Source organism: Cynoglossus semilaevis, chromosome 2, assembly GCF_000523025.1.
Source record: "Cynoglossus semilaevis isolate Cse_v1.0 chromosome 2, Cse_v1.0, whole genome shotgun sequence".
In the NCBI taxonomy this organism is placed as follows: domain Eukaryota; kingdom Metazoa; phylum Chordata; class Actinopteri; order Pleuronectiformes; family Cynoglossidae; genus Cynoglossus; species Cynoglossus semilaevis.
The window spans coordinates 7,482,353-7,508,854 of NC_024308.1; the positions used below are offsets into that span (position 1 = coordinate 7,482,353).

The 26,502-nt window shown below is 39.6% G+C and overlaps 4 protein-coding genes across 6 annotated transcripts in view; 1 reads left to right on the forward strand and 3 right to left on the reverse strand.

The window, feature by feature from the left end:
• dnai3 (dynein axonemal intermediate chain 3) overlaps positions 1-3,670 on the reverse strand; it is a 17,594-nt gene extending 13,924 nt beyond the window's left edge. The window contains exons 1-4 of the mRNA XM_025054070.1: positions 3,553-3,670; positions 3,006-3,088; positions 418-602; positions 1-93 (exon numbers count right to left, since the gene is read on the reverse strand). The exon at positions 1-93 is cut by the window's left edge and continues 1 nt beyond it. Coding sequence (XP_024909838.1) covers positions 1-93; positions 418-602; positions 3,006-3,051 — 324 coding nt within the window. The 5' untranslated portion in view covers positions 3,052-3,088; positions 3,553-3,670. The remainder of the gene's footprint in view (positions 94-417; positions 603-3,005; positions 3,089-3,552) is intronic.
• A 117-nt stretch (positions 3,671-3,787) lies between these two features.
• Positions 3,788-9,312, forward strand: mcoln3b (mucolipin TRP cation channel 3b). 3 transcript variants are annotated; one of them, XM_017031294.2, is made up of 14 exons: positions 3,788-3,919; positions 4,990-5,221; positions 5,314-5,478; positions 6,247-6,400; positions 6,518-6,593; positions 6,712-6,808; positions 7,068-7,167; positions 7,258-7,370; positions 7,746-7,895; positions 8,020-8,121; positions 8,373-8,495; positions 8,630-8,836; positions 8,959-9,089; positions 9,172-9,312. In XM_017031294.2, exons 2-14 carry the CDS (start codon positions 5,000-5,002, stop codon positions 9,200-9,202), a joined length of 1,671 nt encoding a protein of 556 aa, XP_016886783.1. In that variant the 5' UTR covers positions 3,788-3,919; positions 4,990-4,999; the 3' UTR covers positions 9,203-9,312. The 3 variants fall into 3 exon arrangements, with proteins under 3 accessions (XP_016886783.1, XP_008332427.1, XP_016886784.1); XM_008334205.3 differs by having other exon boundaries at positions 3,913-4,125; XM_017031295.2 differs by having other exon boundaries at positions 3,913-4,125; positions 6,331-6,400.
• Positions 9,313-9,378: 66 nt separating this feature from the next.
• On the reverse strand, positions 9,379-23,312 carry LOC103396208 (G-protein-signaling modulator 2-like). The gene is made up of 15 exons (XM_008334217.2): positions 22,878-23,312; positions 15,795-16,016; positions 15,387-15,522; positions 14,909-15,048; positions 14,035-14,158; positions 13,636-13,751; positions 13,230-13,385; positions 12,810-12,918; positions 12,452-12,617; positions 12,261-12,358; positions 11,918-12,088; positions 11,386-11,548; positions 10,649-10,834; positions 10,455-10,570; positions 9,379-10,174 (listed from the first exon to the last, which is right to left on the reverse strand). The coding sequence occupies exons 2-15, from the start codon at positions 16,013-16,015 to the stop codon at positions 10,007-10,009; spliced, it is 2,070 nt and encodes a 689-aa protein (XP_008332439.1). The 5' UTR covers position 16,016; positions 22,878-23,312; the 3' UTR covers positions 9,379-10,006.
• A 938-nt stretch (positions 23,313-24,250) lies between these two features.
• The window catches only part of LOC103396217 (alpha-2-HS-glycoprotein), a 7,556-nt gene continuing 5,304 nt past the window's right edge, over positions 24,251-26,502 (reverse strand). The window contains exon 7 of the mRNA XM_008334228.3: positions 24,251-25,209. Within this exon, the coding sequence (XP_008332450.1) occupies positions 24,730-25,209 (480 nt within the window). The 3' untranslated portion in view covers positions 24,251-24,729. The remainder of the gene's footprint in view (positions 25,210-26,502) is intronic.

The window sequence follows — 26,502 nt, forward strand, 5'->3', positions numbered from 1 at the left end:
CTCCTTTGCTTCCGGTGTAATAACGAGGTAAAAACTCTGACCATAAGTGAAGTCTCTGTCAAACACCAACAACAGTTCCTCATCCGGATACTCCTGTCAACAACAGAAATGACAAAAACTATGTAAAGATGTAAAAATGTTTCTAGTTTTCAAAAACAATGAACAATTTTTTTTAATTTAATTTCTTTCAACCACAACATAAACATAAACAAATTAGTTTTTATGTGTGTTCTTCTTGGTCCTGGTAGAGTTATGTAAAGTTGTCACTGTACGTGTTTAAAGTAGAATCAGACAGAGAGGAGAAAGTAGGTGAAACTGCCTGGTCTGTTCCCACAGCCCATGACTTGGGGTCTGTGTATCATCAGTCTCTTGGTGGGTATTGACAGAGTCATCTCCATAACAATGGCTCAGTCTCACCAGCACTATCTGCTTCACAGGGCTGAAATCGGACACTGCAGCTCTTCTCTTAATGTCCTGTATGATGTCTTCTTTTTTCAGCAGCTTGTGCGGACTCTCCCTTGTGACGTCTCGGTCAGCGCAGCAACCAAAGAGCTCCTGGGTCGCCGATGTCAGCACCAGTGGGGAAATGTCCTTGGGGTAATCTGGGTAAAATAGGTAAAAAATAAATGAATGAATAAATAAAATCAATGGTAAAGACGGGGGTCGTGGTACCTCCAGAGCACTCACATTATCGGTTAATTCTGTAGGTAAAATGCATTAGATTAGATTAACAAAATGTGTTTTCAGTGATGTATAGATATGAGACAATGATCAATACATCACAAAGCTGCTGTCACAGCTATCGGCCCATTAATAAATCAATAATGTGAACAACAGAAAAAATGAAGCCCCAAGGAAACGGGTCCTTATTAAAGTCAATCTATCTTTCGTAAATTACACGTCAAGATAATATTATATCGAGTACATACAATAAGATCTGACAGTATTTGACGTGAATATAATTAACTATTTACGTCATTGTGTGCTCTTTTACTGCAGGCTGTACATATTTCAGGCTTTACTAATGCACCGCAGATGAGATTTAAATCACATTTGCAGGAATTGGTTAAATGAGGTTACCACAGAGATAATGGGGTGGAGAGGTTGACATGTTATAGTGATATATAGAGAAGGCATAAAAAGGCTTTGACATACAGACACAGACATTAGGTGGTGATAAGCTAAGAGTTTTTGGATTACTTCAAAATATTGTTTAACTGGCTGCAGCTTGGACACATGATAATTCAGCCAGAGAAGAAAGATAATCCTGCAAAATTAATCTTTACACTAATCCTAAACTTTGGGGGGTGGAGTATAATCCAGAAAAACAATTTAAAGATCCCTTGAAACAAGAAGCAGTTTCACTATTTTTTTAAAAATTATGTAGACCAGAGTTTCTAAACCCCCGGTCCATGGACTGTAGTAGTGTACAGTATCCTCACTGACAACTCCTCTTGCCCAGCAGCACAATGGAAATGCGTGAATCCCATTCAACGCACAGTGATGGAAATGAACTAAACATATCCTCAGAAAAAGTGACAGCGTCTCACAAATGTGGCTCCTGATTGGACAGCAGGAGCAAAGAAAGTGAGAGCGATCCAAGAACAACTGAAGAGATTATTAATATGAACGACATCTGGTGAACCATCCAGAAGTTGGATGTAGAACATAGGACTCGGCTGGCATGGAGAATAAAGAAAATATCAAATCAAATTGAAAATATTTGACTCCTGATTGAGGCTTGTCGTTAATAATGATACGCACTAAAGGTTCCTTATGTTTTTTTTCTTTCGTCAACCATCCATCCATACTCCTCCCCCTATCTGAGTCCAGGGCTCAGACCGGGGCAGGCTGTAGTAAACAGAGCTCTGTGTAATGATAGTTTTCATCCTGCCTGCGATCCCGCTCTTCAAAGTCTCTCCACAAGGTTACTGAGGGGACGCTGGGAATGCTCAAGTACAGCCTGGAGTAACCACTTCCCAGCTGGGTGTGTCAACCTACTCCACTCAAACCATATCGGGCCTCACACCAAATCATTGTAGTGGAAAATCACACCCCTCATTTCACAGAGCTATGTGTCAAAATGGCATTTTGTATTCCTGGGAAATACTTGCTCGGAAGCCAAGGAAGGAGTCCGTGATGTGCAAAATTCCACGGCAGTGTAGAATGGAAGTGAACATTTTTAGGTTTGAGCTCAGAGTTATTTTTAAATTGTCTGGATATGAATTCTACAGCACTGTGATCTGTGCACTGCAGAGAATCATTTACTGTATATCATCACTGAAAGGACATATCTGTTAATGAGCAAAATAAATCTGTGTCTGAGTCACCATGTTCTTGTCAAAGATTGTGATAAACATTCTGGTTTAAAGTTGGGTTAGAAACATAAGAATTTGTATTTGAAATACAGTGTCCAGTGAGCATTTAAACTCAATGTAACAAAAGGTTATGACCGTGACGTTCAACGTCCTCCAGCAACCATGACCTAATCCTCAGTGAAAAGATACACTTTGGTCTTTAACCAAAAGCATGTTTGCAGGGAAACTTTTCTGAACGTAAACCAAACCTTGACAATCAGCCCCACAGCTGAGCCGCACACCCAGAGGCTGTGCAACAGTACACTCAGCAGCACAACAGAATAATGCACATGGGTTTTCCGACACCTCAGAAGAGGCTGCGAGAATTTCCTGTTTGTGCTTATGTCACTACTTTTTAAACAGTTGAAAATGTAATAAATGTAATAGATCCATCTATCCATCCATCATATAACGCTTCTTCCTTCGCAGGATCGCGGGGTGGCGCTAGAGGGCAAAGTACTTCACGTACACTTTCAAATTAATGAAGGTAAGACTCTGAAATTAAGCACGCTTTAGAGCAATTAAATATTTATTCTAACATGTTTTTTATTGCTTAATTAAGATGCAACACATATTTACTGATTTAAAAAACAAAAGTCATCAGGTTTAAGCACAGAGTGTCAGAGGTGCAGGAGATCAGACACTCACCTCTGCTCTTATTACCCGCGCTGCTTGCTGTACTTCTCGCTGGCATTTTTGTTCTTTGGACGAATTAACTGATGACGGGGTCTCTGAAAACAACAGGCAATAAAAAAGGAAATCAAGAAGCTACATTTGCATACTGTATGATGCGCTTCTTTGCAATAGTGTTATTACATGTACGTGTAGTGCCATCTTGTGGTCAATTAGAGAATAGCTTGACGTTTTTATACATTTCTGTACTTGTATACCAATACAAGTAAATAACAATGATTTTCAAGTTAACAATTTCATCGTTTTATCACAAGGGCCTCATCAAAAGTGAAATAATTTTATGTAGTTTTTTGTTTGTTTGTTTGTTTTTAGAAAATCACTAAATATAAGTCATAAACTAATGTCTTTTAGGCTAGCTAACTGGTGACATAAACACCGACAAACTAACTCTGCCGCGCCAAACATTTTAATGCAACCTTTTAGTTAGTTTACAAAATTGTAAACTAACGCATGTTACCGTTCAAAAGTAAAATATTCCAAGTAAATGAAAATTAGCAATTACCGTTGGCTGAAACTTTATCTGGAGTTCTGCAGAACACTCTTGTTTGGTTGTCAGGGGATACGACCTAACGCTTGAGTGACAGTTGCCACGGCCAATAAGATTCTAGATACGATCTGACGTCAGAGTGTTGTACTAAGTTACCTGAGAGTCGTACTGACTGTTAGGTGTTTATTGACCAGATTATTAAAGTGTAACTAACGTGTAGGAAGTCAGCTGCTGACTTTAACGACTTAAGTTTTTTCTTTTTTCACCTAGACGACATTAGACCTAAAAAAAGTTCTTCTATACAAAACGGAAACCAAGGCGTTTGGACTCGAACAGCAGGTGGATTTAATTACAGGTTGATTACACTGCTGATTCACATTAGGTAAGAAGGCTGCTAGTTCGAATATATGCTGAACTCGCTTTCTGCTCAAAGCTATTCCCGTGTTAACAGATCCCACATCCTCCAAGTGTTATCAGCAGAAATGCTGTTAACACTAACAACTCGGCGAATTACTAAAAATAAATAGTTTACTATGCCAGCTTTGACTGCAGAATGTGAGCTGCTGTGTGTCGTTCAACAATGTTCAGGTAAAGCTGATTTTTATTTAGCCTCCTAGTCCCCTCAGCCACCGGTTTAAAGACTCATGAACTTGTTTGAAAATAAATTAACTTAAAATATACGTTTCATCCAGGACAGCAATTCTGACAAAGTTCCAATATCGCAACCAATAAATCAAGGAAAATATCATTTTACCATATTCTGGTAAAGCTGGTTGTCGTGGAGCAGGAAAAAAAATCATTAAATCAACGTATCCTTTCAAGAACATTAATATAGAGGAACAAACTGCATAGATGTAAATAGAGTACGGTTTGATTTAATGCTGCCACTTGCAATATTTTTTTAACTATTTGTTAACAATTGAACCCTTCATTACTCACAAGGCAAGGCTCTTATATGTCACGTGTTACTCACCTGAGAAAATAAAATAGACCAGGATTTCCTCAACTTTCAAATAACTTGCAACACTTAGGAAGTAAACGGTTCAGTCGATTACATGTGTTTATTTAACTAATTAAATTATTTAACTTGTATTAGCATGGGACACAAACACACTAAAACAAACAAACAGGAAACTAATTGTGGATGTTTTTGGAACGTTATTGTAGGCAGCAGGCAGGATTAGGTAAGGCAAACAGTTTGCTGTGCAGACTGTGAAGAAATCATTATTAAATGTATTTTTTTCTGTTTGTATTCGTTAGTGACAAAGTAAGACTCATGTCTCTCTTAATCTGCAGTAGCTCCTGGTAGTCACTATTTAAACACCCACAACTACTGTATAGTTACCCAGGCTCGTGACACAGTACAGAATGAATCAGTGTATGAACAGATACCAAACAGGTTTATTTCTCTTCACCCACGTGACGTTAAATTACTGTCACATTTTTAAATAGTATTTCAGACATGGAGGAGTTCAGTGACTCGTACGATGGTTGTGAAGCAGATGCCCCGGCTTCCTGGGCAGAACAACAACACGAGTGTGTGCAGGAACTGGACGAGGTGGAGACTCTCAGAAGGAAAGTCAAGTTTTACTTCATGAACCCCTGTGAGAAGTATCACGCCCGTGGACGAAAACCTTGGAAACTTATGCTGCAGATTGTGAAAATTGCCATTATTACTATCCAGGTTGTACATTTTTACACATGATCTGGGCAGGTGTGGTGTTCTTTTGTTTTTTTCATCTTTAGTTTGGTAACACATGTCTCATTTTATGACAGTTGGTTTATTTTGGACTCAGTAACCAGATGGTTGTCCAATTCAGAGAAGAAAATCTCATCACATTCAAGCAAATTTTCTTAAAGGACTTTGACGAAGACACAGACACTTACGCCATCTACAGACAGGACGATGTCTATAAGCACATTGAGTTCATCATTTATCAGGTAGAGCAACGGTAGCATTCCATACTTATTGTGATTATTCAAAATAACTGACGGGATGTTTTGCATTGCAGTGGTTGAACTTTTATAACACTAAAAGAAATCACCTATAAAAAGTTAGAGCTTGGACTCTGGTCTTGTCATTTGAAAGTTATTAAAAGTGACCATGCAGGTGTCATATCTGCCAGTGTTCTTTCAGTTTTGGGGAAGAGAAAAATCAGTTAGAAGTTAAACCTAATCCTGGGCAAATGTTCACAGGTTTCAAGTTTTAGATGTTTGTGATTATTTTACCATTGTTCATTTTTGAATATTAGAAAACGAGTACATTAAGATGGTAGTTTAAACTTAAGAGGCTCCGTTGAAAGTTTCCCCACAGTGTGCAAATAATGTGAACTGTGTTTTAGAGCAACAAGTGGTGGAGATTAGAACTAATGGTTATGCAATGCAAGTAATTTTCCCCTTATAGATAAATGCATTAAAAATAATTTTTAATGACATTTATCCTAACGGATTTTCCCTGGTTTACGAGTTGATTTCAACAGCTTTTCAAGCTCAACACAGGTTGAAACTTGACAGATCTATACTGATGAAACCTTAGAGACAACCTGAGAGACTTGGCTTTACCTAATACACTTTTTCATTTTCAAATTGGACAGCTTTTAAAATTTTAAAATCTCTTTTAGAACTTTTTGACAAGCTGTATAATTTACATAGGTTTTACACATTAGTCATGCCTGAACAATAACTTAACCTTCCATTGTTTGTTACCAGTTCGGACGTCTGTATAACATTACTGTGGGGAATCATGAGTATGAAATAAACGGTAACGCATACACCCCACTATCACTGTGTCAGGAGTATTACAGGAATGCTACCATCTTCCCCGGAAATGAGACCTTTGAAATCGACTCCCAAGTACAAATAGGTATGCATGATCATTTATAGACTGGAATACACTCTTACATGGAAACATGTTTAGGATTGTTGCGTATTTGCGTGAAAATATTGAAAGTCTTTTGTCATTGTCTCCTCTGTGAAACAGATTGTCTGAAATTCTATCCAACACAACCGTTGTCTTTGCAGGATGTAGAGCCACCATTTGAAGTGTATTTCAAAAGGTTTGTACATGTTAGTGACTTTATTAAAGTGAAAGTGTTTTGTTTGTTTTTCTGTTTTTAGTTTTTAATCTGATGAAAACCAACATTAGTGTTTGTATCCCATGTCTTTGTCTTTCAGGTTGATCTCTATCACAGTGACATTTGTTCTCAAGGCCATAAATTTGCAGACAGTAAAATATCGGGAGCTTCCAGACTGCTACGACTTCACTGTTGTTGTGAGTTGCCAAATATTTTTACTTATATAAATAAGTTTCCTTTGTGTTTCAGTGACACTTAATTATTAATAACACTATTTTCAGCAACCTGTTACGAAATGTTTAAAAAAACAAAACAGAATTGGACGTTTTAGGCCCTGAGGGCATGAGTACTGCAGTAATATTGACAATGTTTATTGACTTAAGCGACTGGCAAATGTTTGAACGTTTTACAATATCAGTGTTGACATTTTTACCATACTGGCTGTCATGTTCACAGATTACTTTTGATAACCAAGTTCACAGCGGTAGGATTAAGATCAACCTGGAAAACGATGTGGACATTAATGAATGCAGGGACTGGAAGGTGACTGGTGTTAGTAAGTTTACCTCGAGTCTTTGTTTTGTTGTTGTTTTGTCCTGGATTCTGTCTGAGTTCCTTTCTGGTCACGTCAATTTTTGTCTCTCAGCTGCAACAAACATTTATCTGACCATGGCCTTTGACTGCATCATCATTTTGACATGCATCACCTCCTTCACTCTCTGCACACGTTCAGTCATCAGTGGGATTCGGCTTCAGCTAGTGAGTGATTTTTTTTTTTTTTAAGGCTATCGGAATGTCTGAATTAAAGTTATTTTTTAAATTAATCATTACATTTTTTTCTGATACATTTTAGGTCATGGTAAGAATGACACACACAGTCCATCCATGTTTTATACACTAGGAATGGTGAATCTTAATCTTAATAAATCATTAATAATTCTAACTAATCCACAGCTACAGTGTGACTAATTACATTTTGAAATAATTTTAGTCCTATTATTTTCCATATTGTTTTCAGTCAGACGTTACATTTTTAATCAAAGGAATAATTGTCGGAGTGATGTGAGGAGAAAAGTGGATGTAAATATGGATTATTTCCACACTTTTCTAGACTATCTCCTTCTCCTTTAACAGAAATACTCTCAGTACTGCAGTAAACACTGCAATGAAAAAGTCCCACTGTCTGACAAGTTGGAGTTTGTGAACGGTTGGTATATTCTGATCATCGTCAGTGACTTGATGACCATCATCGGCTCCATTCTGAAGATAGAGATTCAGACTAAGGTACAAAGACGTCAGTCATTCAACAGAACAGGAACTACTGTTTTTCTTTGTTTGATTTTGATTTTAACTGTTGCTCAAGGTAATCTTTACATCCACTTTGCTTTTAATCCACTTTTACCTGCAGGTCCTGACGAATTATGAAGGATGCAGCATCTTCCTCGGCACAGGCACCATGTTCGTCTGGATGGGGGTGATCCGCTACATGGGATACTTCAGGAAGTATAATGTGAGCACAGCAGCATTAGCAAAAAGGACATAAAATAATATATTTTCGCTGTAAGTATTCAGTTTGTCTATCATCGAACATGTCTGTTAAATTAATGCAGCATATGGACGCAATCATTTGGATTATACTCTAAGACAGGAAAATAGGCACATTTCAATTTCCAATCTGTTCTTTATGTGAGGATCCCTCTCTCTCTCACACACACACTCACACAGACAGACCATTACCATGTGTTCATGGACTATTTTCAGATCCTCATCCTGACACTTAGGGCAGCGTTCCCAAATGTTATCCGTTTCATCTGCTGCGCTGGAATCATCTACCTGAGTTACTGCTTCTGTGGCTGGGTTGTTCTTGGGCCGTACAATGAGAAGGCAAGAAACATTTATATTATTGACAAAAAGGTTACAGACCTTCTTTTTTTAGCTTTCTATTAGCCAGCTGAATATGAACCAGCCTACTTAAAACACAAGGCCTTCCTTTGTGTCTTTCTTTTGTGTCTCTGTAGTTCCGGACCTTGAACACAGTGTCCGAGTGTCTGTTCTCTCTCATCAACGGTGACGACATGTTTTCCGCCTTCATGAACATGAAGCATAAGAGCACCTTGGTGTGGGTTTACAGCAGGATTTACCTCTACACTTTTGTTTCACTCTTCGTCTACATGATCTTGAGCCTTTTCATCACAATCATCACTGACACCTACTACACCATCAAGGTAATAACTTATATAGTTAGCAAATCATCCAACTACCCTGTGAGTAATCAGAATAAAATACGAGTGGTTTGACAACCCTTATGTTTAAGTTTCCTTACGTTTTTTTGTCTGGAATAATTTAGGAGCAGCAGCAGAGTGGAACACCAACATCAGACCTGGAGAAATTCCTGTCGGAGTGTAGAGATTTGCCAAACTCTGGTGTGTACAGACTCAACCAAAGCAACGACTGCATCTTGGACTTCTGCTTCAACAGGTAGTTAAGTCAAAGTTAAGCATTTTAATTCTTACTATTCACAACATACACTGTCTCAGTTACAGTGTTTTCTTCCTCTTAGGTGTCGGCAGTATCAGGAGAGAATGACCTGAGGGTCTTAAGCTACGTCACATGAGGACACTTTAACATGTACAGTATCTGCATATTGTTGTTCACTTCGAGGCTGGTGTAAATAAACCTGTAAATTTTCCGAAACATGACAAAAATTGAAATCAAGAATGTTGATTTCAATGTAACTAAAAAAAAAACAGAGATTCTAATAAACAAGTTGTGATACAAGTTGTTAGATTTTATTTCTCCATTGTCAGGAGAAGGTGGCAAACATCAAGGCTAAAGGAACATGTATTTTTATTTTACCTCACTAAATTATTTACCTGTAAAATCTTATTACAAATAACAAAAAATCCCATATTACTTCATGGCAGTGCACCCTGAATGTTTTCTAAAATCAACATCCAGAGGTAAGCTCTGACTGTCACTGTAACGTACCAGATTTGAACCTCTGAGTTGTGCAAGGCTTCCATCCAAAACCCAGACGTCCCATGTATAATAACGGTGGAACAGGCCTCACACTGTCCTCATAGCTTCTCTGGAGAACCTCCGAGACCAGTCCATGGTTACAATTTATACAGTTTGGCTTCCTTTTTGTTTTTACAAAAGTAGTAGATATGTAATCCAAATCCAGTTTTTAAGAGCGACTTGATGCAAGCCTCCAGAACAGACAGATGTCCAATACCGAGGTCTCTGATTTTAGTTTTTTTCCCAACAATGTAGACCAACATTTCCTCAAGTCATATCGACCAGAAAAGCACAGGGCAGGGTTTTTTTTTTTGTGGCTTCTTCCTTAGTCTTTAAAAAAAGGTCACTTCATTAGTACGCTAATAAAACTCACACACTCAGTCTAGTTTGGTCTGGTCAACACCAGGTGGCGGCTGGACACGCTGCTCCTCCATCCTGTTAGACTGGGAACGCAAGATGAGACTGAAGAAATCCTCATCAGGAACAGTTGGTCCTCTGTGTGTAGAAGTAGGAGCAGGACACCTCTGGTCATTCAGTCTTGACCCCTGTTTGAATGTGAGAAAAAAATAATTAGTTAAGTTGGTAACTGACAATCAAACTGCAGCCAAGTTTGTCACTACTCCTTAATTTTTTTTTCTGTCTTAAAAACTGGGTAACTTGTATCCTAGTCTTTAGCTGAAGAATTTGCGTTATCCACTATGCACTAACATAGGGCAACAGCACACCTAAGTAACTCAGGTGCATAAACCCGGACCATATATTGTTAGGCAAAACCTCTTATAACCTAAGCTGAGGAACAGTACTGTATTTAAAAGAACTCCTCACCTGGCATTTAACCAACATATCAAAGAAGACTTCATCTCCCTCAGGCTGCTCAGTACTGGCCTCCAGCTGGCTGTGCAGGGAGGGTTTGTGTGGGGCATCTGTGCTGCTGACGGGCACTGGGAAGAAAAAAAAAGGCATGAGTCATAATGTAAGCAGTGACAGTGGAAGTAGATGAAACCTCATTAATGTGAAACCTTGTGTGGGGACTTGATCTGCGCTGGAGGTGGAGGGTGTACGAGGCAGGTTGGAGGTGCTGAAACGTAAGCCAGGAAAATGGCTCAGGCTGACTCGCTGGTCGTCCAGGCGACGAGACTGGGAGCTGGCCAGCAGCTCCAGGAAATGACCAGGATCCTGTGAGGGTGGCTCGCATGCTGAAAAAGCTGGAAATACAATATTTATTACCTGTGAGTGATTTGTGGCTGATAGACGGGTGAGGGTGACAGCAGGACAAGCTCATAGGTGTTTGATGAGATAAACAACAGGACAAACTGAACAAAGGAATGACATTGTCAGGTTTTTGAAAGGTGCCATATAAATAAAATGTACTTATTATTTGTTTTGTTAAATGATACATAGAGCAATCTTCTGCCAAATATCTACTTTCTGGGCATCAAACATCCACGTGGTTGGTTTTGTCCTTCATGGAGAACACACACACTGACTGGATTTATGGTCGACAGAAAAAGAACACTAATGACACAATTTCCCAGTGGACAAAAAACAAAATATAATACAAGTAAGTGCTCAATGGAGGATGAAACCACAAAGCTTGAAGGAAAAACTTCCAAGGCTAGAAGAAGTAACTTTAAAAAAATAATAAAATAAAACAAGCACAGGTTCTACAGGAAAAAAGCTTCTTGGACATGGACAGCTACATGAAAATGGACCAGGACACTTCTGACACAGACGGAAACACAAGAGACTGACTCACATTTTCTTTCAGCTACAGGCGGGGTGGAGGAGGAGGGGGGATGGGTAGGGAGATGGTTCTGACCATCCAGTAGGGAGCACCTTTGGTCGTCCATTCTGTTGCCCTGGAAACGAGAGAGGAGGTCGAAAAAGTTGTCTTCTCCGATGGTGTCGTGTGTTCCGGGCTGTAGAGTTAAAACAAAACAAAAAAAGAGAAAACAAAAATGTTTTGGAATCAACAAGATAGAGACTAAAGGAGTAAAAACCAGTTTGAGCAAGCTGTACCTAATATATTGAATATTCAGATTATTTAAACATTCTCAAATATTAAAAGTCAAAATATAATATAATATACAAAGTCAAATACTTCAACATCAGAAGCCTGTTTTTCCTCATGCATACAGTCCAATAAGCCTTGGTGCTGCACATTATTTCGTCCCAGTGTCCCTACACTGTTTGGTCAAATGCTGAGTCATCACATTCATATTTCATTTGAGGCAACAGCCAGTGTGGTGCTTGTGGGTAACCAGTGAGATCAGAATGTTTAAAAACACCTTTTGGGACACAGGTGAGTCCTGATCTGAGGCCGTGTGATCACTGCAGTTTTCATGCTGCTCTTTACAAGGTGACTTCTTCTGCTTCTTGCTCATCAGTCGATGGAAGAGGAAGAGCTTCGTGGAGGCCTTGATTGTGTTGTGCTTCGAAGAGCTAGGCGGAGAATCTTCCTGCCAAACGAAGATAAATGACTGATGGCAAGTGAAATAAATCTTTGTTCGAGATCTCAAAAGGGACAAGGAGTTATTTTAATACACCTGTGCAAATATGTACTCATGTTTGAACCTCAGTTTAGGCAAACAGCTGTTAATATAAACACAGCTCTCGTCACACTGTACGTACTGGATGTGTCTGTGAATCTTCGCTTTGGTTGTGCTCAGGACTTGGACTCAGTCTCAGGTTTTCTGGGCTGCATCTTGTCCTCAGCGGAGTCATCCCCACTAGAATAAAGAAGGAACATGATTTTTACTTTTTTAAATGCACAGAATTAATACAGGTGAATACAGATACACATTTAAACAAGTCCCTTTTACCTGGGAGGTTGATGTAACCCTGGTAGCTTACTGGCAAGACAGAACTATTGCTATTAATGTTGCAGAAAACGTTGGGATTGATGTTGGAATTAGACTTCAACCCTACGACCAGCCGGAGGTCTGACAGGTTCATTCTGGCTGTTTCTTCTCCGCTTTTGTCTCCTGTCTTTAGAGTTTGGAAAAACAAATATGTGCAGTCATTAACTAAAGCCTGGGGCCATGTTCCATTTAGCATATCCACAGTCTTAACTATAACTATACTCCATGCTGTTCGTGATATAGCCAGTAGATGGAGCCGCAGACTAACGGCAGCTCGCATTCGGCCTCTAAGGGAGGAGGTGAGACGTTCAGCACACACCTCTTTGGCGATTTCCAGATGTTTCTCAGCAAAATACATGGCCTGCTGATGATTCCCTAGGGCGGTGTGGGCATTTCCTAGACTCCAGTAAGCTCTTCCTTCACCCACTCTGCAGTGACACAAACACCAGCACACAGACAGACAAACAGGCTGAGCAACTTCAGGCAGGGTTGGGCAACAGTCAGGAGGAAAAACCGTCACATTGTAAAACTGTCATGTTTCACAATCACAATTGTGTTATTACTCCTCTATTGTCTTTTTGTAGTTTGATACATAAAAAGTCCTTTAAAGACACTTTTCTAACATTACTTAATAATTACATAACAACATTATTTTTTTGGAGGATGTGAGAAAAATACTAGCATGATTTTAGACCAGTTCAGGGACTGGGTTGTACAAAATGGCCTCTGCTGTTGTTACCTATCATTCAGGTCCTGTGCAATGACCAGATGTTTGAGGTGATAATCAATGGCTCTCTCATAGTCCTGCAGTAGTGTGTAGGTGTTGCCCAGACTGTAACAGGCCTGGGCCTCCACTGCTCGGTCTTTCAGAAGTCTGGCCAGCTGCAGAGTTCTCCTGAGGGCAGGGGAGAGGAGAGGAGAGGAGGAGGGAGGTCAAAGAATGTGTAGGGTGGGTGCAGTGGAATGTTATCTCTGTGAAGCTAATCAGTCACTGCTGCTCCACATCTATACATGTGTGCAAATGTATATGCGTGGGACAAAAGAAAATAGTTTAGAATCTAACTTTAAACTCACTGTATCAACGTGACAAGTTGCCTGGTGACCTTAGGTTGTTATTAGCTGACAATAATAAAAACAAAACTTACTTGTAATGACCAGCTGCCACATCGTACTGGCCGAGGAATATGTGCGCATTGCCGAGGTTACAGTGGGCCCTCCTCTCTGCCGACTTATCCCCAAACTCTTTAGCGATAAGTAGCCGCTGCCAAACATAAAAGAGAGTTTGTTTTTAATATAAGGACTCCAGTGCTGGTGCTGCGGGCTGGTTTTGCAACCGCCACAGAATTAAACTTCCTCTGCATAAAAATAAAGCAAACTCTGCATAAAGATATCCAGTTCTATGCCAAACTTTTATTAGCTGCAAACCCAAAACAGTTGCGATCTGTAGTAAATATTTAAATGTTAAGTTTGGAAATCACCACTCTCGTTCTTATGTAACTTCAACTAAATACTTTGCAGATTTGTCTGTAAAGTGGACAGCTTACCTTTTCATGTGCAACCACTGCATTTTCAAAATCCCCCAGAAGGTAGTAGGTATTACCCAGGTTCCCATAGGTTCGGCCCTGGGCTGCACAATCCCCCAAATCCTTCACTAGGCACAAGTTTGCTCTGATGACAAACAAACAGAGATCAATTCCCTAAATACAATTTGCAGTGAGAAATCCACATTTTCACAGAAGGCAGTTAGATGTTCAACTCAACAAATCAGAACTTTTTTTCCTGCCTCTTCATCCCAAACTGGAGTCTCTCCAGCCGGAAATACTTCAAATCTAAAACTTGAACTTGTCATAAGCAGATTATTTTTTGCTACATCCAAGCAAGTCAAAGACTTCTGACCCTTACTTGTTGAGAAACTGTGGTGTCTGAAAAGCAGCATATATATCTGTTCAGCCACTATAAATGATCTGCATCATCCATATCCACTGCCAATGAAATAACAGAGACAGGGGTTTAAATCTTCTCTCATATTAGAATATGCCAAAATGTTGACATTTTACAAATTTAAGTCCTGATTATGTGATGACAAATAACCAATTGCAGCCACTAAGACTTTAATGTGGGGTTAAATGTTCCAGTCAGGTCAGTCCGGAGTAGGAAAGTAGTATTTCTGAAATGTGCTGAACTTTTGGAATTCTTACATCACACCGTACCCACAAGTCCAGGACGTACACAAACCTAAACTGGTGAGTCTGACGAAAGCTGGACAGTTGGCCAATTGGAAAATGGCACCGGTTGCATCAATCTGCTTAGTACTTAGTACCATTCTCTCTTCAAAAAACGTAGGCACCATTTTAGGGCCAACCCTTATCAAAGCTGCAAAAAAAGCCAATATAAAGGTAAACAAAGTTCTGGACTCACTCGTAGTACTGTGCAGCCTTCTTCAGAGCTATCCTGGCCTCCTCTGGAAACACTCCTGGATCTGCTCCAGTCCAGCAGATGCTCTTCCCCTTGGCGTGGTAAACGTTCCCGAAATTATACAGTGCTCGAGCCTGCCCAACCTACAGCACGCACAGCAGAGTTTCACAGATGGAAACCACTGTGACCACTGCTGTAATTACATACTTAAAATACACTGACACCACACCTGCTTGTTTGCATGGCGGCTGGCAAAATATTCTAGACGCTGCTGGTACGCCAGAGAGCGGCGTTTTATCATGCATACCTAAACTCCTGTGTGGCTGCACTGCAGGTTATGAGCTATGACTTAAAAGCAAATTTAGATCCATTTATTGCCATCAAAGTCAATGGTCCCTGGAGTCGCTGATTCGACTTTTCACTTACAGAACAGTGAGAATCAATTGCTTCCTGTCTGCAGTATCACTGAAATATGACCCACCTTATCGTATATGGCTCTGGTGATTTCCAAATGTCTCTGGCAACAAACCACTGCTTCATCGTATCGCCCTAACAGCTTTAAAGTGTTCCCAAGGTTACCACTGGCTTTGGCCTCGCCAACTTCATCTCCAATTGTTCTGTGATTTTAAGGAAGAGGGAAACATTGGAAAATAATTAGAGAAAGATATTAGTCAATTACTGTACTGTGTTAGCAGAGAAAACACCGGAGGGTAGCAAGCAGTAATTTAGTGGTGTCCAGTTATGCAATGTTAACTAAGGGGGAAATGTGCGTGTGATTAAAAAATGTTTTAGCGTTCATTCAGAATACTGAGTTTAATCCTAAATTACTCACATACACAACAATTAACATTGGATTAAGCTCAAGGAGGAGTGAAAGGAAATGATTTACCTCGTAAGTGTCAGGTCATGTCGATGGTACTCCAGGGCTTTGTGGTACTCCTGCAGGTGAAAGTAGGCATTTCCCAGCTGGCTGTAGATGGCGCTGAGTATCTGAAGATCTTCGGTTCCCACTTGGATGGCTGACTCAAAAAAAGAGACGCCGACTCGATAGTCACCGATTTTACAGAGCCGCTCACCTTCAAGAGCTAGGTCCAGACATGATGACTCCATCCTACAGGAAGTGTGTTCAGAAATGACAGTAAGATCTAACAGTAAAATCTAACAGTAAAATGTAACTACAGTTTCTGATATGAAAGTCTTCCATTGAACTTCCACTGTTCCATATCCAAAGAACAGAGGATCATTTTAAGAATATGCTTTTTCCCCCCCCAAAGTTCCTCCGCCCTCACAAGAATCCCAGCTCTGAATACACTGGAGCATTCTACAGTATTCTACTCCCACCTGTGTCAGCATCTGTAGGGTTGGGTTCTATGCAGCTCCCTTTGTCCTCCAGACATCAGCATCTCCATTGCCAAATTCATCATAATTATTGTATACATTCATTAAAAATATCGATTGGTCTTCAAAACGATGATCAGCCTTGGTTAAGCAGCATTGATCATGAAAAGAAAATATAAATCAAACTGTGCAGAGCGAAAAAGTGCTCTTTAGGTGATGCTTCACAACCAGTCCGGAGGAAAAAAAAAACTTTTGTCCCAAAGGTAAAATCTGTAATGGTTGGTTTTAATGTCCAATAAATAATAAAAAAACCCAGACATACCATAGATCATGACTCAAGAGCACTGTCTTACAATTAACTCTGATGTAACACATGACAGACAACTATTTTATGATTCACACCCTTTTGAAGAAATAAGATCATCTCTTTGTGACAGAGTCAGACGGCGGTGATGAAGACATACCAGTGGAATCATCCTGGTACGACATCAATATGTTATAAAACAAATCTGGTCCTGCATGGATGCACATGATTCATTACAACAGAACTGTGAAAGACAACAAGAGCTACAGCTCACCTAGCTTCTCCAAGAGGCATGATGATGAAGCCTGAGGTAAGAATTCAGAAAACCTCTCTCATAGCTGTCTCTGATTGGCTGTACACTAGGACCATTCTGAGGTGAAACCTTACCTCTCATAGTTACTGTTCAGTAAATCTGTGTTCTAGGTGGTTCATGCTTTTAACATCAGGGATACATTAACGCATGACTAAATCTTATCACTGGGAGCACGTTCAAAGGGTGGCTTGAGGGCCCTTGGGGACACATTCTTGAGCATGTGTGGACACAATCTGTCTTCAGTATGCATTTTTAAATAGCCGCAAAGGTTGGCATTTCACTATATTTTCACAGTAACACTTTCCTACAGTTCTGTTTTGGGATTCTTTATTCATTGTTATGGCTTCTAATGGAGCCTTGTTTCAAACCAGTCTACAATGAATGGAACTAAAATTCTCCAAACTTAAAAACAAAGTGACAAGCTATCATAGCATGGCAGCATGGTTGTGGTTATGTTAGCCACCAGACACAACTACAAAGAGATCAATACATGTGAGCACGTGTAAATTAGGAAGACATAATACACACATTTTGAAAGATAACTGAAAGCAACCTAATGCTAACAAGCAGAATATAGGCAATTTTCTGTCATTAAAATCAACTGGTCTGCCAACCTTACATACCTGCTTTCTTTCCCCATCCTCATGCACATAAGAAAGCCCGACACAGCGGACATTTCAAACTTCTTTATCTTGTAAGTCACACCATTTCACCACAACATTCTTTAGCGCCTGTTTCCTTTTGTGCCAAAACATAATGTGCTGTAGACTCATGAAAGGAAAGGAAAAAACCCAGCTCCCATCCGGTGCCTGTTGCCCGCTGTTCAGCTAAGTTGTGTTAGCAACAAGCGGAGGACCTAATCCACTCAGTGCTCACATTGACCTCCGGGGTCCAGGATTGTAAAGAAAGTCTGTTTGTTAAAGATAGAGGACAGATAAACACACAGTTGCTCCTGTGCCCAAAGGAGCAGACTGAGCGAGGAGCTAAGTCCCATTGTTTGGCAGAACCTCGTATTTCTCCACTACTCAGCCAATGGCAGCCTCAATCCTCCAGCCACCTGACACCGTGTGTCACTTCCAATTAGAGCAGACCTCAGTGCTTATTATAGCGTCCTTAAGTGGCTTCTATGACCTCTAAGACAGTTTGCTCACCAATCCATGAAATGATCACAAATATGAAGACTACAAACAGAGTAGAAAATCATCAAAAGCTGAGAAATATTTGAACTAAATAGTACATTACTGTTGCATTTTCGTAATTTGACCAATTACACATTAACACTGTCATCTGGAAGGGAGGTCGTAGCCTGGTAAATTATCTGTACTGTTTGTGCTGCGTGCAGCAATAATTAAGTCTCAATAACGACTGCAACTGTCGTTTTCCTGCCAACACACACATGCAAATCCTGGATACTCGGCTCTCCGTCTATCAGATATCGTTCACATCAAGGCACAATCCTTTTACCAAAGCTTATCACAGCCCTGCCATGAGAAATCCACTTGTGTGAATTAACTAAGAGGTAAATTCGCCGTTATGGGCAGGAAACAAAGTTGGCTTCAGACTAGTACATGTGCCAGTTCCACTTACAGTACCAAGAACCAGATCATCTGCAACATGCCAAGTGAAAAGAAACTAAACATCTGAGCAGACTCAAACTTCCTTTTGTTTTCTATTACTATTTTATGCCCACTCAGTTACAGCATTGTTCTTTTGGGTTACCACCTTAGATTTACCTCAGCCATAAAACCCTTCGTGTGGGGCACCATGTTATCCAGTATGTGAAACAGATGGCACTGTCGGAGCTCAAGACCGGACCGGCAGGTATCTGTGTATCTGATTCTGGCAGTAACCTGCAGGCAAGTTCGTTACTGCTTTCTAAATGCACTGTAATTCATCTGTGGGAAAAATGCCAGTGGTAAACACGGACATGACGGGGCTTGTTTGTAATTCCTTAGATTACAACTAGTTTGTATTGTGGCCGTTCTTTCCCTGCACTTTACATCTTTCTACTAAAAAAAAACAAACAGAAAACTGACAGAATTGTGTCAACAATTCAACCAAAATTAAATCCTCATTGTTGAAGGACGTGAAAGCCAAACTGTCAGGCGTTTATTCAGGCTCACAATAAATATTACTCATGCAATGAAATATTTACACTGAGGTTAGCGTGGACCTCCTGTGGTCTACTCACATAGTTACTCATGTGCTGGCCAATGAGGTGTCACGTTGCTGCCCACAGAAAAAGACATTGTCAATGTGCTATTTATACTGTTACTGTTATTAATCAGCTGCTGATGTTGTCAATAGCAAAACACCAGCTTATAAATTATATAAATTAGCTATTATTTTGTTTTTCATTTATTAGCAAATATGTGCATTGACTAAGTGACATGTATTGAAAATTGATTTTTATTGAGTTAATTATGGCTTGATGTCATTATTTACTTATTCACAGTCACAGTCATAAACAACTGATAACTAAAACTGCATGTTGCCAGTACTATAAATCCTACCTCTGTCGGACATGAAGTAGTTGCTCCCTGTCCTGTGCACACAGCAAAAAAAACCTGCTGGACATTACATTCAGACCAACAGTGTGGACAAACACGTGGATGCTGGTCAACAAACAAATTCCAAGGGAGGAAACATCAAGAAGACGACTTTTGAAAAAGAAGTTCTCCTAAAGACGGACATGTAGTTATGCAACGGGTTCAATGAAACTGAATTTGAGAATAGAGCCGCAACACTCTCTCTTTCTCTGTATACATCGTGTTGTAACTCGAGCCGTGAAACAAGAGTAAACGATGACACTTGCCGTATGTCTCAAGTGTTTCCTTATAAACCCACCACAACAAACAACATGTGGTTTAAGGAGGGGGTTAATGTTTTTTACAAGAAACATTTTTATAAAATGATCGTGATGTTATATTGATTGTAAAAACAAAAATAAACCACACCACAGATTAATTTGGCTTGTTGAGCATCCATACTTTTGACGAAAATAACCATATGATGGTTACAGAACCATTGACTTAATTACAAAACACATAAATACTAGGATCCGACTAATGGAACAAATCCTGATTTATCCTGTTAATGGTGTTTAAATATAAACTAAAGCTTCTAAAAATAAACCCCAAGAGAATAGCTCTGTCTGAAAACAACTGAGGAACTGTGTCCAAACATAAACTTCAAACCTCAGAGGTATGGAAGTACTGTAAATGAATTGGATGTAGTGAAAGTTAAAGAAAATTAAGTTCCAAAGTTGTATCATTAAGACGCCACAATGGTTTTTCAACCAGATGTTTGACACATAACCAGTGACCCGGCTCTTATAGGGCAGTCTAATTGTCAATTGCATTGGTGTCGAGTCACGGTTACCATATGGCGCTGTGCTTTTTCTCCTATTTTATTCTAAATACACAATACGATACCCATTATGAATTTATATTTTGCTGATTTAAATTCACTCAGAGTTCCTTCGTTTTCACATGACTGCATCCATTTCTTACACTGTTTAAGCTGCATGGTTAAACTCCATTAAGACAATTGACTCAAAAAGGAAAAAGGATATCGTCACAAGCAAACACAGACCAAAAGTAATAAATGCTCATCTGCCTTTGAGGAAAAGATGATGTCGGATTAGCTCAGATGGTTGACTAATGCATTCTGAGGCTGTGGACTGTGGGGATGTCAAAGGACTGATGTCTTTTTATTACCATACTAATCTATGAGTTCATTGAAACCACTGAGACGTCACCATGACGCTGGGAGTAAAGATTGGACGAGACTAAGTAGCAGTGATGGTGGCCCAAGGGTAACGGTAACGTAATTTGACGAACATCACAAACAAAATATCAAACATATATAACAAAGAAATGGAGAATATGATAAATACCAGAGCCAAAGGTTACACACTTGTGATTCAGATGTTTTATATATGATCTATCAGTTGTAAAAAAAAACTCCCAGTCTAGACATTTTTAATCACTGGGAGGAACAGCATGGACAGATTTTGTAAAGACAGTTTAAGTAATTACATGTTATTCATAAATTTTCTGGGTCTAAACCACAGGAGTGTGCACATGCCCACATACAGTACCAAAAGGTCTAAGTATGAAGGAAGCTTTGTTTTTCCTGCAACACTAACATTTCTGTGCAGTCATGAAGTATATGTTGCACTTTTATTATCACTGTTCTATTACTGTAGAACTTTAATGCGACCCAATTTATTTTGCACTAGTAAAAAAGAGGAAGCTCGGGCAGAACCTCAGGATATAAATGTCCCTGTGGACCAATAAAAAAACAGCACTGTCGGAGCGCTCTGCTCTGTGTTACTTTGTCATATAGTGACATGATAAAAAATGTTTTTGATGTGGCATTTTTAACCATAAGTACTTCAATATGAATCTACCCAACAGATCCCATATATGAAGTGACAACCGTCTTTCCTTTGAAGAAAAAAAACATCATTAGAGACCTCACCCTAAACCCTGCGTGGGAAAAGAGTATTTAATTAGTCAATTTACTCCACAAAAAGATCTCTACTCAAAAAGAGCAGCTTTCACAAAGAAGGACACGGGTGGTTTTTCTTTCAGTTGGTGCCCTGCAAGACTTGTTAGGTCATCTGAGCAGCTCAGAAATAAAGTCTGGTTAGAGCCACAGATGGGATGTGGGGTGGTAATTTTGGAAGTACCCAAAAGAGTTGGGGAATTTCATACAATTCTGTTTTTAACATTAAAACTTTAATAGCACTTAAGAAATAGAGAAGGTACCACCTATAAGGAAGGCTAGCCCAGTGATGGACGTGTGCTAGCTGAAGCAAATGCAAGAAGACATGGGTTGACACTTTGCCAGTCCGTCACGAGGCCAAAGACAACCCAGTAACATCTCACAGGGTAAAGCAACTGTTACAACAAGTGTCAAATCATCCTAATCTCCAACTGTGTAAACATGAGATAACCATAACAAGGAGAGCCTGCTAACCACATGGGAATTCTATCAGTTCAATCAGGTTGTTTAAAGCAACATGTTCTTGTTACAGGGTGTTTTATGAAGATCACAGGATCGTAGGCGTAATCTAGACATAATAAAACAGAGATTTTCTCCCAGGACTCAATTATTTTACCCTTTTTCATCCATAACCTGAAACCAAATACATTTTTAGTAATACAAATCTTACGAATAGGACAAATATTTCGATCCACTCTGAATTTTTGAAAAAAAAAAAGGATAACTTTTTTTAGGATTTAATAAATTTTATAACAACGCTTCTAATGTGCCTTAGATTTTAAGAGTGTGTTGTTTCAACTGTCCTCACAATTACCAATGATCAAACTTTTGGGTCACGACCCACGACTTTAGAAACATTCTTTTAAGGCACATTTGTGCAGAGTTGAGAAAAACAAATGGCAGCACATAGTGGGAAAAACAACAAACTCCAGAAAAGCATTGGAATTCCCTGTGTCCCGGTCACCTGTTTTCCTTGAAATCAACTGTTTTTTTTTTTGTTTTTTTTTTAGTGTGTTTCTATTTAAAGAGACGTTGTAAATGTGCCTGGTTGTTGCACCGATGAAACTAAAACTAAAGCAGTGTTAAAGCAAAGGACTCTTGTAATCACTCCTGGGTTCCGCGAATTAAAAAAAAACAACAACCGGGGACTCGCTGTGGTCGTGTTTCTACCTCGGCTCAGCTGTTTGCAGCTTTGACGATGACACAGCCTCGGTGCTGATGAGTGATTAAGTAATCATGTGCTGGAAAATGCTACATAGTGAGTCAGTTTAAAAGTAGCGTGTCGTCACATGTTTGCTGTCTGGCTGACACGGCTGGCGAAGTACACATTGACACGTTTAAGTATTTATATGGGAGTTTACTTTAAAATTAAACAGACGTAGTAGCTGAAAGTATTGTCGTTTTTCCACTCCTAAAGTATGTAAAACAACTCCAGTGAGAGGTAACAGCAAAAGCCAAAGTACCCGGATGGAAGGCAAAACATTACGGTTAATTATTTCACCTACCTTAAAGTGAAGTACGTGAATACACCACGGTCATGGCTTTACTTTGAAAAGAAAAACGTTTTAAAGGTCAAACCATCCAGAAACACACTCCTCTCCGAAAACTTTGCAGTACAATGACTAGTTCCTCGTCGCTGTGGTGAAGGATGACTCCATTGCCCCGGGAGGAGAAAAAAACGCCACTCCTCTCCCTGAAAAATCTGACTCCAATTAAAACTCAACTTCTGCTGCGTTCATGTGACGTCGGAAATATATGTCGAGCCTCACTGAATCAGTGAGGACTCACTGTAACTGCAATTTAAATGGACGTTTGCGTAACGTTTGCATTTTTAGATTACATCATATGCCGGCAGCAAGTGGTGAAAAACGAAATGTGTTTGAAACAGTTTAGTCTTAAATATCAGTGACTTTAACGGTTTATATCGCCCCCTGCTGCCAATGATGTTGTAACCAATCAATTCTAGAATTTTTTTTTGTCATACTTTATGGCTCATAAACCAAATATATATCGCCCTGTTTTTGTCATATATTTTCAGGATTTTTTTTAACTTATTAATATGTTGAAAGTAACACAGGTAATGTGTTTTTTTTTACCAGTACGGTGTAATTAGGTATTAAAACTGTCTTGTTTGTAGGAAAGACATGTTAAAGAAGTCACCTAAAAGGAGGAAACGATTTATTACAATGTGAATAAAGGGGAAAAAAAAACTTATTAAATGCATATAATTTTATTCCAATCTGCCTCAAAATACTTCTTTAACTTTGAGTAAGAAGGCCAACCTGGGTGATAACTGTGATTTGGCAGCTTAGATGAGTAATTTACATTCATCTTGAATACCATCTGTTCTGAAGCCCTGAAACGAGGACAGGCTGCTGCATCTTCATCAGTGGATTAGCTCCATCGTGCATGTTTCCTCTCCTGATGTAAAGCCTCTGTAAAGCTGTGTTCTTCACTGTTCTTGTTTGGTGAGTCGTTTTTAAGTAGGGTTTTTTTTTCAAGAGGAGTGGATTCTGTGGGAGTCAGACAAGAGGTTTTCTTTGTGGGAGGACGGGTAGTGGGGGTGCGGGGTCTTCCAGGGTGACGAATCAGTCACGAAAGTGATAGATGATGATTTTTACATCCTCATTCCCCCTCACACCCCCTCCCTCTCTCTATCTATCACTCCAGTTGCAGTGCTGGAAGATACTGCATTGCATCACTGGGAATCACCAAAGGGATTTTGTTATTCTGTAAATCTTGAATTTAACTTTTGCCAAAATGTCTCAAAGAAAAATTCCTGACAAGATTCATGTTCATTTCCTCATTGACTCTATCACCGTTGTCTCTCTACTACCAACCATAACAACCATATTTCATACAAAATAAAACTCCAGACGCCAATTATATTCAATTTATATAAAATATAAATCACAACAGATGTTAAAAAGCTACATTTATGGAATTTACATGTGAACAAATCAGTAAGTTAAATATTTGATTAGAATATAAAGAGCTGACTTTTAATTAGCTCATCATTTCTTCCAACAAAACTATTTCAAATCCTAACTATTTTCCTTCCACAAGAGTAAGAATATTGTTGAAGTTATTAGGTTAAGTATAAGCCTCACAAACAGATAATAACACCAGAATATATTTATGATCATCTATAATTTACCACCATCTTCAAATGAATAGGATTAAGCTGTGGTTGCTTTATGAGCACTTGCAGCGGGGTCATTCCAGGGCCAAGGAAACTAGATAGTATTTTTCTCATTAGCACAAATTAATAGAAGCCTCCAGTGACAGGGAGCAGAGCCATTTCCAGCTTCACCGTCTCTGTGGAAAAATTAAAGTAGAACAAATGGTTTTCCTTAGTTAAACGGTGGTGTATCGAGCAGGACCGGGACAGGATCGGAAAGGAGACAGGCTACTGGGGAAATCAGACAGGAATGCTGGGCTGTGAGTAGCCGGAGTCTCCATCAAGGCCTGCCGTTTCCTGCGGTCACGTCTCTGGTAGCGGAAGTTAAAGGGCGGACGCCGAGCCACCGGGCCCCCGACCTCCTCAGAGGATGAATCAAATACCCCAGCAACCGACGGAGGCTGCCGTTTGTAGCCCAACCTTTCAGAGGACTCGCTGGAGGACGATGTGATTGGGTAAGAGGGGTTAAAGGGAGCGGGGTCAGTGGGTGTGGGGTCAAAAGGTGCCGGCTGAACAGCAGGGAATGATGTTGGGTCAGACGGAGCAGGCTGTGGGTCATTTCCTGGGTCACTGATCAGAGGAGGGGATGCCGGGCTCAGAGGTTCACGTGGGAGATTGTGACCCTGCGGCTGTATAGGTCTGTGGATGTCCACGTTCTAGACACAACAAACAAACAAACAAAACATCATCACAGCAAAAAGTCACAATGTCTGTCAATTTTAAAAACACTAAAAACTGCAAAATGATTGACGTAGGCAGGGCAAGTCTGGGAAGAAGTGAGAAGACGGCATAATTATAGTACAGACCCCACACCATTTTCCATATCACTCTTATGTTAAAGTGACAGTAATTATACACTGGGCAGCTCCCATTCATGATTAAAATGTCGGCCACGCAGCGGCTTATTAACATGCAGGTCACACTCAATTTTACTTGGGAATCTTTGCCGTTATTGTGCTTTATCACCCATTTCTCTATGAGTTTTCACAAAGGTGGAATTTCCCCCTTTTCCTTAAGCTACAAGTGTTAAGCCTGACTGCTGCTGTTATCACATATTCATTGTACTGTCATGGTTCACAAAGCTCCACGGAGTGGCTCTTTCTTTCCCCTATTGTTTAATAGCATAGATCTTATTCATTTTTCTTTTCTGTCAAACAGAGAAATGACTGTTTCACACTTTCTTCCTTCACTCCTCTGGAATGGACAGAGTATCGATTAAGATTTCTGTCACCGATTCTTGGCTCATTTAAGGAACAACTGTTGCAATTTTGTCCAAAGTGACTCAGATGTAGGATTTTGTTGAGGACTGAAGAAGACTTATTTCCTCTGTGTTGTTTATATTTGTTTCTGCCCAGCTGTCTTACAGATAATGCTTCCTCCCCGACCCCGGCACTAATGTCTGTCAGTGTTTCTTTAAAACTATTTACATCAATCAAATGAAGACGGATTGTTAATGGTACATAGTTAAAAGGCATAACAACGGCAGTACAAAAAGAATTCCGGAGTTCAGTCTTTTCAGAACATAGAAAAGAAAGCGCGTCCCCTGCTGGACAGTAGTGGGATTACAAAAACAGCAGCTGCTATTTATTCAAGCTAAAATTAAAATTCAAGATTAAAATGAAAATCAGTTGATATGACCTTTACAAAGGAATAGCTGAATCATTAGAATCACTGAACTTTGTTCACTAACTTGTTTTACTCAAATATTTATTTTTTAAAATAAAGACTATTCTTCTGCATGGGTTAACACATCATAATTCAGGAAACTATACGGTGGTCTGTCCACAGCTGTAGACAGGTTTAAAGTTAGACCGTAACTCCCTTTTCTAAAATGTATTATTCATGATCTGGCAGCACAATCAAACACGATTAATGAATCATTTACATCCAAGAGCTAAAGCTAAGGCTTTAGGCTGCTTTATTTTCTCAAACAGAGACTGGATCTTCAC